The sequence below is a fragment of the Rhinoderma darwinii genome, chromosome 4 (assembly GCF_050947455.1).
Source record: "Rhinoderma darwinii isolate aRhiDar2 chromosome 4, aRhiDar2.hap1, whole genome shotgun sequence".
In the NCBI taxonomy this organism is placed as follows: Eukaryota; Metazoa; Chordata; class Amphibia; order Anura; family Rhinodermatidae; genus Rhinoderma; species Rhinoderma darwinii.
Window position 1 is genome coordinate 176,737,491 of NC_134690.1, and position 14,052 is coordinate 176,751,542.

General features: G+C 39.4%; 1 protein-coding gene across 1 annotated transcript in view; it reads left to right on the top strand.

The window, feature by feature from the left end:
- Positions 1 to 14,052, top strand: part of MYOM2 (myomesin 2) — a 140,198-nt gene that overhangs the window by 38,139 nt on the left and 88,007 nt on the right. The window contains exons 7-12 of the mRNA XM_075861936.1: positions 1,656 to 1,703; positions 3,321 to 3,485; positions 6,161 to 6,322; positions 7,137 to 7,278; positions 8,683 to 8,882; positions 10,470 to 10,523. Coding sequence (XP_075718051.1) covers positions 1,656 to 1,703; positions 3,321 to 3,485; positions 6,161 to 6,322; positions 7,137 to 7,278; positions 8,683 to 8,882; positions 10,470 to 10,523 — 771 coding nt within the window. The remainder of the gene's footprint in view (positions 1 to 1,655; positions 1,704 to 3,320; positions 3,486 to 6,160; positions 6,323 to 7,136; positions 7,279 to 8,682; positions 8,883 to 10,469; positions 10,524 to 14,052) is intronic.

Genomic DNA, 14,052 nt, shown 5'->3' on the forward strand with positions numbered 1-14,052 from the left:
TGCCTGGGATTGCAGTTTTAGGCCCATTAAAGTGAATTAGACTGAGCTGCAATCACAGGCATTGCCGCTACAGATGTGTACGGCGGTGTGCCTGGTAAGCACTGAAGAGGCCTCGGCGACGAACACCGCAGACCATTCAGTCAGCTGATTGGCGGGGGTGACGAAAGTTGAACCCCCACCAATCTGATATTAATGGTCTTTCCTAAGAATAGGCCATTCAGAAAAATGCGCAGAGAACCTCTTTAAACCCTTTGGCTTTGTTAACTAAAGCAGAGGATTTGGAGCAATGTTTCAGAGAAGAAAAACTCCAACCCCTGCATAGATAAATTATGAAAATTATCAGCACTAAATTTTGAGGCTATTTAAAAAAACAAAACAAAAAAAAAATGTAAACAATAGGTATGCTATAAGGAATATGTAAGGGCTTTGCATACATGGCATCCTTATTATAAATGGGCACTACACGTATGGCATAATTTCCAGATTCCCTGTAATTTTTAAACCTAATCCACCAGCAGACACACGGATCTGGATGGCAAATGCAAAAAAATAAATAAAAGACATTTCGAGCTTTTGCGGTTATTATCAGAAATTCTATACATCTTTCCAACTTGGAGCCTTGCTTAAAGGGAACCTGTCACCAGCATTTCACCTATTAAACCGACTATACCTGGTGGTAGAGGGTGAAAAATCATTTCTATATAACCTATAATTGTCTTCTTAGTCGGCTCTGTAGCTTTAGTATTTAGCTTTTTAGTGTTCCCACACCGTATGCTAATGAGCATAAAAGAGTCAGATCTTCATTTGAAAAGAGTCAAATCTTCGTTTTGAAAAGAGTCAAATCTTCATTCCTCAAGTCTTTCCGAGTTTACCTCACCTTCTTACTTTTGATTGACAGCTCCTCGCCTTCCCCCAGCACACAACATCCCGCGCTTGTGCATTGATGTCCTCCTTTGGTGTGTGCGCACAAAGGGACACCGGATTATTACGATAAAAGGCGCGAAACGTTTGCAGACCGTTATTTACAGTCGGAGGAGGAGTTTAGGAAAGGGGATAACGGCAATGAACTTTTTATAGCAGCAGCTAGTGAGGGAGAAATAAAGTTCAATAGGTGAAATGCTGGTGACAGGTTCCCTTTAAAACCCACATCGTTTGTGGAAGTTGGAGGACAGTATTATCCCCTAATGAAGCACAAACTAAAGGTCATCCGACTGTTTAATATTGCCATGTAGTTGAGTCAGTATTGAATTTACAGCTTCTGGGTCCACAAGAGCAAACTGTTCTGCGAACTCATTCCAAACATTCATAATGATATAATATTTAATGAGATTGTGGAAGATGTTTACCTGACTATAACTCAGGGCTGGCCAGCTCGAAGCTCTCCACGACATCTTGACTCTTGGACATCATCGACAGACTCCATCAACATGTTTGTAATAGTTTTAAACAGAACATACATATTATTTTTGCATATACTGTATTTTTCAATATTTCTGTAAACAGTCAAATGAATTGAGATGAGCAGAAAACACTGCATATATTTCCTAATAGGCAAAATAGTTATTTTCATTGACTAATTTGAAAATAAAAATAAATATAAGTCATAATGGCACATTTATTGTATTTTTTAATGATATAATATGGCCTTTTTGTAGGGTTCCGATCAGAAGATGAACCTCTCCATCCTGGTTTCATGCCACACTGTAAGTAAACATTCTTCTTCCCGTGTTATAAGAACACTAGACAGGGTTTTAAACGTATACTGTCAAAATTGTCTTTAAAAGTCGGGAAAAATTGTTGTTGAAAACAAGTCATTAACTCGATTGAAATTTGTTACCGCAACATTATTCCTGATTATTTTTCACGTACCATTAGATAGACAATGAATGTGTAATAAACAATGATATACAGTATTAAGTAAGGGGATTTCAGTGGTTTCATATAGCATAACCAATGTATACCTCAATATGCTAATACCACTTATTAGGCTGCTACCTAGATTTACAGTTGTGGTGTGCGGTGTTATGAGTGGCATATTCTGAAATATTGACTTACGAATAAGCCAACTAAAATTGAACTAGTAATTGTAACTGTATTACTGTATGTCATGCACCCAACTTCACTCTTGTCTGACTCTTTTACCTATTCCCCTTGAATATATTTTTGCAAGAGAAAAAAAAAAAGGCATAGAAAGTTATTGGGCCTCAATGCCCCCCCTCACCCAATACTCCCCCAAATTAAAGTTATTGTCCACCATCATTTCATAATATATCTTTTCATGGGTCGTACTTTAGCTCGGTTTTTCTGATACATCCATTGCAGAGGTAAAGAGTATAAATTATAAAGCACTTCGTCTGATTTATTAGACTATGGCTAGTTTATTATTTTTTAATATTATGTAGTTTTTACCTACAATGTCTATTTTGTAAGTTCTGGTGCCTGAAGCGGAGTGTCAGTCACAGTAGTCTGATAGAACATAACATCGCTCTGGGAGCTGGTTGTGGTGTGGAATCCATATCCAGTGGGCTGAGATGCTGGAGATGGATTCCCGGGACTTTACACCGATAGGAGAGGAGCTTCTTCCCTCCGATCTCACTCTCCTCCTAGTGATAGAAAGCGTGATACTGGTGTAATTTCCCTCTTCACCAACGCTGCCTCAGTCATACAAGCCCACAATGCTAGTCTTTATATTGTTGGAGATTGAAGGGATTACAATCTTTGGGGGGAATAGTGGAGATGTATTGGTATCAGTAGTGTAATAAGCCCTATACTTAACATGCTTTGGGATCCAGCGATGTCTTCTCTCTGCACTCTCTCTCCTCAGCGTTACTAAGCAGCAGTTGTCTGAAGTGCAAAACTGGGGAAAGTAGGAGATAGATATGAGATAGATAGATAGATAGATAGATAGATAGATAGATAGATAGATAGATAGATAGATAGATAGGTAGATAGGTCTGAGAAGGATTGATAGATAGATAGATAGATAGATAGATAGATAGATAGATAGATAGATATGAGATAGATAGATAGATATGAGATAGATAGATAGATAGATATGAGATAGATAGATACGAGATAGATAGATAGATAGATAGATAGATAGATAGATAGATAGATAGATAGATAGATAGATATGAGATAGATAGATATGAGATAGATAGATAGATAGATAGATAGATAGATAGATAGATAGATAGATAGATAGATAGATAGATAGATAGATAGATAGATAGATAGATAGATAGATAGATATGAGATAGATAGATAGATGTTGCCTTTCCCCATTTTTATTACTTATAATTTCTTTCATATAATTGCAGTGCCTTTGACAGCAGCAATCGCTTTCACCCACATTGATGTTAAATTCCTGGAAACATTTGGTGTAACATTTGGAGTAGAAGGTGAAACAGTTACTTTGTCTTGCTCTGTGCTTTTAACTCCTGACCTCAGCAGACTACGACCTCAAGCTGAGTGGTACAGAGACAGTGAGTGACTTTTAATTCAATGAACATATTAAATGTTAAATGACCAATTTAATATTCTGACAACTGAACATTGAATAAATGAAAGTTTAAATAGGAAAATGTCCTCTGTTGAACTTTGTGCATATATAATCAATTGAAAATGTTTCATTTGGCGTTAACTTAAAACAAAATAAATTGGTGTTGTCTGAGCTTACACATTAAGGCGTAAGTTATGTCATAAAGGGTTGATCTTAAAGATAATTTTCTAAAACTGTCCCCATCATAGAAAAAAAAAACCCACTGCTATTCACAATATTTAGGCTGCTCATTGCAATCATTACTTTTGTAGGGATAAGATTGATGTATTTTGACCTAGGTGAGATCATGATGGGATCTGAATAACCTGATTATTGCTGTAGTACAACGTTTTCATTTGTATCATATTGAAAATGTCTATGTTTAAAGAGGACTGTTAAAGCGGATCTGGAACGTCTTTATTCAGCCCTGCCTGAGAACACCGTAAAGAAGTGACAGGCAGGAGATGAGTCCAAGTATATTCATATGTTCACCCTCCCCCACCCTCCAGCCGCCTTTTTGACACTTTACTACATATGCACAGTAATAGGGAGAAAAGTATCAATCAGCGAGGAGAGTGTGGGGGGCTGGTGAACATGATTGGACTCATCGGCTGCATTGTTGGCCTTGCGCTGTAAGTATAACATTTAAATACTCATAAAACTCCAGAAATACACCTGGAGCCCAAAGGTGTAGCTTGGCTGTCCTGGGAACTGGCCCAAAACCTATTTTCAGACCCACAACTCTCAATGAGAACATAATATAAAGCAGCGCCTAAAAAAACGCCCCGTAAAAAGAAGTGCATGTGACCTTTTGAGCCATTTTTGGGTCTGTTTTTCCATTGTCTCAATAGAAAAACAGCTCCAAAAACGTCCGTAAAAAAACGCATCAAAAAACGCTTGATGTTTTAAAAACAGCTGAAAATCAGAGGCTGTTTTCCCTTGAAAACACCTCCGTATTTTACTGCCATTTTTAGTTTAGCATTTTAACATATCCTAACAGGTCCTTTTTACTTGAAGATACCTCCGCATACAGTGCCAGGCCATATACCCCAAGACACTAGCAAGTGCCGAGCCTTATACTCCAAACACAATGTAAACATAGCGTCATGCTGTGTCTAGAGAAAATGTAACAGTCTCATGTTGTACATGAACCTAAGGCTCTATTCACACGACAGGGTCCGAGTGTCGGCCGACAGCCCCCCTTGTAGGTAGTGCCACACAGCCCCCCTGTAAGTAGTGCCACATAGCCTGCTGTAGGTAATGCCACACAGCCCCCTGTAGGTAGTGCCACACCGCGCCCTGTAGATAGTGCCACACTACACCCAGTAGGTAGTGCCACACAGCTCTCCTGTAGGTAGTGCCACACAGCCCCCTGTAGGTAGTGCCACACAGCCCCCTGTAGGTAATGCCACACAGCCCCCTGTAGGTAGTGCCACACAGCCCCCTGTAGGTAGTGCCACACAGACTGTAGGTAGTGCAACACAGCCCCCTGTAGGTAATGCCACACAGCCCCCTCTGGGTAATGCCACACAGCCCCCTGTATGTAACGCCACACAGCCCCCAGTGGGTTATGCCACACAGCCCCCTGTACGTAGTTCTACACAGGAACCTTTTACATAGCACCCCCCCCCCCCGTTCCAGGAGAAGTCACTGACTTCAATGTCTATATATGGACAGTGAAGTCAGGGACTTCTCCTGGAACGGAAACACCAGCCACAGGGTCGTGCATTCTGCTTCAGAAGTGCCTGACGTCACTGTGTCCATATAGGGACAGTGAAGTCAGGGACTTCTCCTGGAGCGGAAACACCGACCACAAGGTCGGGAATTCCACTTCAGAAGTGCCTGACGTCACTGTGTCCATATATGGACAGTGAAGTCAGGGACTTCTCCTGGGGCAGAAACACCGGCCACAGGGTCGGGGATTCCGCTTCAGAAGCGCCTGACGTCACTGTGTCCATATATGGACAGTGTAGTCAGTGATTTCTCCTGAAGCGGAATCCCCAATCCCCGGCCATAGCGTTGCCAAAGCTGTGGCAGGGCATTGGGGATTCCGCTCCTACAGGGAGCAAAACAATAGACTTCTATGGGAGCCGGGCGGCCGGGAGAACGGCCGAAAATAGGGCATGTCCCATTTTTTGACGGCCAGGTTTCCCAAGCCGTCAAAAAATCGATTGTGTTAAATAGCCCCATTTGCGGTCTATTGTTCCTACTGTGTCCATGTGACGGTCGTTCTTTGAATGGCCGTCACACGGCCGGGAAACTCTGTCATGTGAATAGGGCCTAAAAGTTATTTGATTTAAAAGTTACATTGTTACTTGATCTGCATAACAATCTTTTTTGGAGAATTCCACCTGCAGGTAGACTGTATATACTGCTCATTACATTGATCACATTGAATTCTAAAATCTGTCAATGGATTAATATAAATGTAAAGTATATGGAAAGTAACATTGGCTATAAGATGAGATGACGTATTTTGCCTGTAGGAATGATCTGGCCAGGGCTGTTTGCTTTCTTGTCATGTGATATAATTCCCTTTTCACATTTAATGATCCTCAGCATTAGCACACGTTATAAGTATAGCTCTCCACTTGTTTACAATGCGATTTCCTTTTTCAGATGTCCTGGTAAAAGAATCCAAGTGGCACCAGCTGCATTTTGGAGAGGGACGTGCTACCCTGACATTCACACATATGAATAAGGATGATGAAGGATTGTATACTGTAAGAATGGTCACCAGAGGAGGAGTCAATCAGCACAGTGGATTTCTGTTTGTCGCTGGTATTTGTCTGATTCACTGATATTATTATGTATATACAGTATAGAACATGAACATCCCTGAAATAAACAGCTTAACATCACTCTACAAGAGCAGCTAAAAACCTCTTATGCAAGATAGCAAAACTTTTTACTTTTTCTCCGACAATTACATTGGACACCTAATTAGTTCAATGCACTTTAGAGCCGAAATATGAGCCAAGATATACGCACTTCAAAATACATCATTAGCTAATAAATATTGCAGTTGAATGCAGCCGTCATCTGACTTGGGAGCTCTTGTTACCAGTAGTAGTACAGCCATTACATAGAGTACAGCGGGGCCGGTCACATGACGAAGAGTCGTGTTGTCATGAAGGAAGACTGTTCAACTAGACTTCCGGTCCTCCGCCAGCGCTATAAAAATCTATCAAAATCTCATAATCAGCGCAACAGGGGACCGGAATGTATATTAAAGAGTGTACTCACATACTGCAGTGAGTATGCTGCTAATAATTTTTGGTCCCCACATAACACTTTTAATGAGTGCTCTGCCTGATCTCTAGGGGAGAACTTAGGAAACTTAAAGGCTATGTAAACCTTTGAAGCCTTAGACTGAGAAATGCTAATTTTCTGCAATTAATAATTGACTGGGCACTGACAATATCTTTCATTAAATAAATAACAGTAGATGAAATTTATTGTATTTGTATAATGAAGCACATAGTATGGTAAATGTATAAATGTAATCTTGGCCTCTTAACTTTTGCGCTTAAATGTTCATATTTAAATTCAAATTCCTTATTTTTTTGCTAATACTTAAATACTTTCATTAAAGATGCTGCCGCTTTGGTGGCAGGGGCACCAGGTGCTCCAATGGATGTGAAATGCCAAGACGCTAACAAAGATTACGTGATTGTCTCTTGGAAGCCACCAAACACTGCCAGTGAAGCTCCAGTGATTGGATACTTTGTTGATAAGTAAGTATTTAGACATAGGCATGTGCGGGGGCCTGCTATGCTCACACCCTAATACCACATACCAACAGTTCTGCCAGTGAGTAGAGATATCCTATTTAGATGGGAAGGGGACTGTGATAGGGATATTGCTCCACAGATTTATTTGATTCACTTTAGCAGTTCCCTGTATGTGGTGCTGCACTTTAGTAACATGGTACCCTGTATTTGATTTAGTTGTTTGCTGGTTGACTGTAGGAGTCAAACTTGTCTCCTGTCTACATTATGTTACTTATTTATACTCCTGCTAAGGCCCGGTTCACATCACATTGTGTGTTTACATATAGTGCGTGTCGGGAAAGCTCCCGACGTACACCCTAAACTTGTCCACATGGCTTCATTACCAGATTGAGGCAGTAGACCATGCTATTCCATCCCATGGAGTCCAGTAAAAACGTATACATTTTTAAACATGGTAGCCTATAAGTGACGAATACGACTATATGGCATTCATCACAGGCCTCCATTGAATGGATACATCACAAGCTTTTCAATCAATTTTCTTGACATATCCGTTAAATGGATGACATTATGGCCTATGGGGGATGGATGCGCTTAATAGCTTCTGTTTGACAAATACATTATGAAAAGGGTCATGAGTGTTGAAAGTGTATGAAAAGGATCATGAGTGTTCACAATGTATCCATTAAACATATATCATTATAGCCTAATGGTGAAGAATACCACTATTAAGCATCCGTCATAGTCAATGCTTAATGTATACGACGGGAATTTGTCCTGGCATATATGTGAAATTTACTCCAAAAACTGTGATTTGAACATAACTTTAGGCTGTGTTCACATCTGCATTGGGGGCTCCGTTAGATGGCTGTGTTGCAGTTACCTTCGCATGCAATGCTATTTCGTATGGTAAATTATGGAAACCATGACAAACACCTGATGAAACTAATTAAGGTCAATGGGACCCGTCTTTTACTGTTGGTGTCTGTCATGTAACGGATCTGTCACTACCATTATTTTTGTTTTTCTGATCCTATGACGGAACAGAAAAACTGAAATAACGAAGCAATTGTGACCAAAGCTTTACTCGCAGAGTTAAAACATTTTTTACTTTAGACTTAAGCATCTTCTTTTCATCAAGATCTCCACAAGTAGTTTTAGAAAAAAACTGGTATTACTGTATTGCAGTATTTAATTAAGATTTTGGCTGCATTTTTTTTTAACCAAACACAGGAGTGGACACAAAAAAAAGCAATGCATCAGTCTTTTCTTTACATTTCTCTCTCCTTTTCGTTCCATTTCTGGCTTTCCCTAACAAAACTGAGCCAAAAACTGCACCAATAACTGCATCAAATTGGTGTGTGTAATTCCGGCCTAACGCTATTGTTAATATTGTTTTCCTGACAGATGTGAAGTTGGCACTGAAAACTGGATCCAGTGCAATGATTCTCCAGTTAAAATCTGCAAATACCCTGTGACGGGTCTGTTTGAAGGACGATCTTACATGTTCCATGTCCGAGCAGTTAACAAAGCTGGTGTCAGTAGACCATCAAGGGTCTCATTGGCTGTTGCAGCTCTGGATCCTGCTGATCTATCAAGGCTTCAAAGTAGGTGCACACTTTCATATTAAGTAGATGTCAATTATTTTATGTTTGTCTTTTGCTTAATTGGTTTGTTTGGCTGTATGTAATATACTGTATGAGAAAGCGGTCCAAGGCACTGCAGGAGGTTCTATATCCAAGTGGTTTATTCTAATTCCAAGAATGTGGCACAAATGCACATTAAAAGAAATACACAACCTCTTGCAGTGTCATGGGCCTCTTTGTTTTGTTTTCAGATATGAATACCTTACGAGCTTAGCATACAAAATCTCTGCTTTAGTATAAATAATAAAATGTTTAGTGTCAAAAATGTTCTTACAGGGGTTGTCCCACCACTAAATATAAAATTTATTGTATAGATCATAAAAAATGAACAATATATGCCATTTACATGCTAAAAAAATGTACATGTTAAAAAAAATTATCCAATGAAGAGTTATGATATTTACTTACATGGTATGGCGCCACCTGGTATTCAAAGTGTATAGAAATGTGCACTTCCACCTACTGAGATAGATGCTAAAGGACACGCCTGCTCAGTCACTCTCCTCACAGACAATTCTGAGCAGACAATATAAATCGATTTCTGCTTGTCAGGGAAGGAGCTGAGCCTTTGCAGTAGCATGGCAGTATAGCTGAAAAAACTCTTTCTGCAAGGGAAGTAAGAAGGGACTATATTGTCAGCTGCCAGAGGAGATAGAAGACTTATTCTGCTCAGAGCCCGGCTCTAGCAGTACAGATTAGCAGCAGCACCAAGGGGGACATAAGCAAACAATTGTGAAAAAGGTATTTGTAATGCTAGAAACATTGCAAATTACTTTTAAACAGCTATTAATAGCATTTCAGGACTTTTGGTATGAAACAGTTTAATTGGATAAACTGTTTAATGATATGTCAACTTCAACATTATTGATATCAGACAAACGGATACTGTAGAATAGATTGTAGACAGATCAAGATAGATAGAGAGAGAGAGAGAGAGAGAGAGAGAGAGAGAGAGATGAATAGATAGATAGATAGATAGATAGATAGATAGATAGATAGATAGATAGATAGAAGCTAGAAATATAGAAACATAGATCATAGATATATGAGCTATAGTTAAAGTTATACTTATGAATTTTTAAGTGAAGTTGATAGCAGCCTATGGTAAATTTGTAAAACAACCCATAGTGGACATGTAATCAATATACTGCTTTATTACCACTTATTGTGGAAAGATGAAACATATATTGAACATGGCTCCCAAAAGACTGAAATATAAAAGCAGATGTCAGAGTATATTCCACCACAATAGAACATGATAAGCCTTTTAATACCCTTGTGTCAATAAATCAAAGGGCTATATCTAAAGGCTATAACAGAGAAAGCTTTGTTCTTATATTGTTAACATGCAATTTAAGCTAAGGGTTTAGTTAAATCATGTGCACCTTTGTGTCCTTGTGTTAAGAAAAAAAAATGACAACACAACATAAAAAAAATGTAAGCCCATAACTTCTTTAATACACAGTCAACACGTTATACACATCACAAACATAACATCATGAAACAATGTCCTTTTGTATAATGTAATGTCAATTATTCTCTTTACAGCAATTCATCTGGATGGAGGAAAAGAAATTGTCATTTGTCAGGATGACCTGGAAGGTATTTTACCCTCAATAATCTGCCATATTCACTTTTATTCTTTGTAAAACAGTGTTGTTTAGAGGGCAGTAACTTCCTCAATATATTGCTCTGTAGTCTTGCCGAAATTTGTCTGCGGTTATGTCATAGCCGGCAAGGGAAAGTATGGTGTGGGCTCACTGGCTAAATGCTCTGCATACATAGTAGGTGTCAGCTCACCGTTCACTGACATGGCCAGGATTGGAGATAACTCAGAGCTAACCCGTTATAAAGACGAGCGGCCCCTTCTGACAGTTCATCAGCCGCCCGCAGCGCTATCATGGTTGTTGATGGTTGTCACAGCAGCCTGGGAGTGTAATAATAGGAGCTGGTAAAAGTCATATGAACGCTAAGGCCCTGTTCACACTGAGTTTTTTTTACACGTTTTTTGACGCGGAAAACGCGTCGGAAAACGCGACAAAAAACGGCCGATCATGCCGCCCATTGATTACAATGGGAGGCGGACGCATTTTTTTACCGCGAGCGGTAAAAAAAGCGTGCGGTAAAAAGAAGCGACATGCCCTATCTTCGGGCATTTACGCCTCTGACCTCCCATTGACATTAATGGGAGGCAGACAAAGAGTATTTCGCAGCATTTTTGTCTGTGGCACTCAATGGGCGCGAGCGAAAAACGCAGCGAAATACGCTGTGAAAAACGCGGCAAACGGCGTGCAGGCAGATGAAAATCTGCCTCAAAATTCCAAACTGAAATTTGAGACAGAATTTTCTGCCTGCAAAAAACAAGCTGTGTGAACTCCAATAAGAAACTAATATAAACTACAGCTCACCCTGCAAAAAACAAGCCCTCATAACGCTCAATCAATGACAAAATAAAAAAGCTATCTCAGAATATTGGCGACACAAAACAAATATTTTTAACAATTCGTTTTTTCTTTATCAAAGTAGCAAAAATAAAAAATATATAAATTTGGCATCAGCATAAACCTATTGACCCGCAGAATAAAATGAACATGTTGATTTTACCACACGGTGCACACTGTAAACAACTATCCAAAAAACAAACAATATTTTTTCCGATTCCACACCACAAAGATTTTTTTGCAAGTTTACCAGTACAATAAATGGTGCAAAAAAACAAGTCATGGCTATATTGATTGAAAAAGGAAAAAGTTGTGGATTTCGGCAGATGGGGAGGGAAAAACAAAGATAAAAAAATGAAAAATAGATGCATTGACAAGGGGTTAAAGGTGATGTCTGGTGAAAATTACACATTCTTTAATACCCTATTAGGGGATGTCGGGGATAAAAAACAGGGTTGTTTTCTTCCAGAAACAGTGCCACACCTGTCCATGGGTTGTGTCTGGTATTGCAATTTGGCTCCATTGAAGTGAATAGGGCTGAGCTGCAATACCACACACAAACCATGGACAGGTGTGACACTTTTCGATCATCAATTAATGTGAGGATCTCTTGGTCTCATGTGACTCTCAATTATAGGTGTTTGTAATAAGTGAACAAATCCCTGTAATTTAAATTGGTCACTCCTGGTGTGATGTGTCACCACACTTAAAATTGGATTGACTTCTTCCACCCTCAGAATACACTCACCGTTGGTTCTAATCCTACTACTTTCTATGCTAAACAGTTACCAGAAGATTTTCTGATTTTATAGTGAGTGCTTTTGATTGTCAAAATTGCTTGAATGCTCCTTATACACACTGTTAGTCTTAGCCCAATCATCATCACAAGACCCTTAGTTCTAGTTAGTTCTTAGTCCATGGCTTATTAAGGTAGGATATCCAAAGTTTATACTAGACATACTAAAGCGAACCTGTCACATTAAAAATGCTGCCCTATCTGCAGGCAGCAAGTTATAGAGGAGGAAGAGCTGAGCAGATTGATAAATACCGTATCTTTCGGACTATAAGATGCACTTTTTAGAAAGCATACATCTTGCTAAAAAGTCCCTGCGTCTTATATTCGGCTGTCAAGGCTGTGCTAAACCCTCCTGATCGTTTAACCACCCTGACCACTTTCTTCACACTTTGCCGACACGTTGTGGAGTGGGAAGGGGGTGTGATGTTTGGAGCGGACTCACGCACTGAGCCCAGTTGATACACTGAGATCGCGCTTTTCCTGCCATTTAACTAGTTAAATGCCGCAGTCCATAGCGACCACAGCATTTTATCCATTAGGAGGGGGAGGGCCTCCTCTGACAGCCCAACAGCCCCCTCGCAACCTGATCGGGGGGCGCCGATGGTTGTGTTGGCGACCCAGGGGTCTAACAAAGGCCCCCATGTTGGCCTTCTGTCTGCCTTTGCTAAGAAGCCTGTAAAAATTACAATATACTACAATACATTTTGTATTGCAGTGTATTGTACCAGCGATCTAATGATCGCTGGTTCGAGTCCCCTAGGGGAACTAATAAAATGTGTAAAAAAGTTAGATCCATTTTCAAGAGTGTAAAAAAAATATTAAAAGTTTTTTAAAAAAAAAAACTTTTCCATTCTTCCCCAAACACAATGTAAAACATTTTAAAAATGTAAAAGTTGGTATCTCTGCTTCTGTAAAAGTCCGAACTATTATAATATACCATTATTTAACTCGCATGGTGAACGGCGTAAAAAACCCAAACATTTAAAACACCAGAATCGTTGTTTTTTGGTTACCTTAGCGCTAAAAAAAATTAAATAAAAAGTTTTAAAAAAATAATAATAAAGATGCCAATAAAAACTGAAGCTCATCTCGCAAAAAATATGCCCTCACACCGCTCAATCGATGAAAAAATATAAATGTTACAGCTCTCAGAATGTGGTGACACAAAACAATTTTTTTTAACAAATATTTTTCATTGTAAAAGTAGTAAAATATGAAATAATTTTTTTGTGTTTTCTGTTGTCTAAAACCTTTGAGCGTCTAAGGGTATGCTCACATGCTAGACTAACAACGGCTGTAAAATATGGAGCTGTTTTCAAGGGATGCGTTTTTTACGACTGTTTCTGGAGCTGTTTTTCTATTGAGACAATGAAAAACGGCTCCAAAAAATGGCTCGAGTAGTGACATGCACTTCTTTTTTACGGGGCATTTTTTTACGGGCTGTTTTAAAAAACAGCCGCATAAATAGCACCCTGTGGGAATGGAACGCCATTTTTCACATTGAAATCACTGAGCAGATGTTTGGAGGCATTCAGCCCCCGTATTTTTAGCCATTTTTCAGGTGTTTACGGCCCGAAAAATGGCTGAAAATAGGCCGTGTGAACACACCCCTATGACATGTTCAGACGTGGCAGAATTTTTCTGCTGAAAATGTTGCTGCAGATTCTTTGCGAATTTGCAGCAACATTTTCATATTTGACAGGTAATTCTGACGTTGCTGATATCACAGCGGACTTGCCATAGATTTCAGTTTTTGCAATGCAGTGAAATTCAGCTTCTTCTCTGCAACATAATGAGCATGCTGCGGGGGGAAAATTCTGCACCGCAGCCTAAATTCCGCAGTTATTTTCCACAACATCTGAACTAAGTTTCGTAAAAATCTATAGAAACCAAT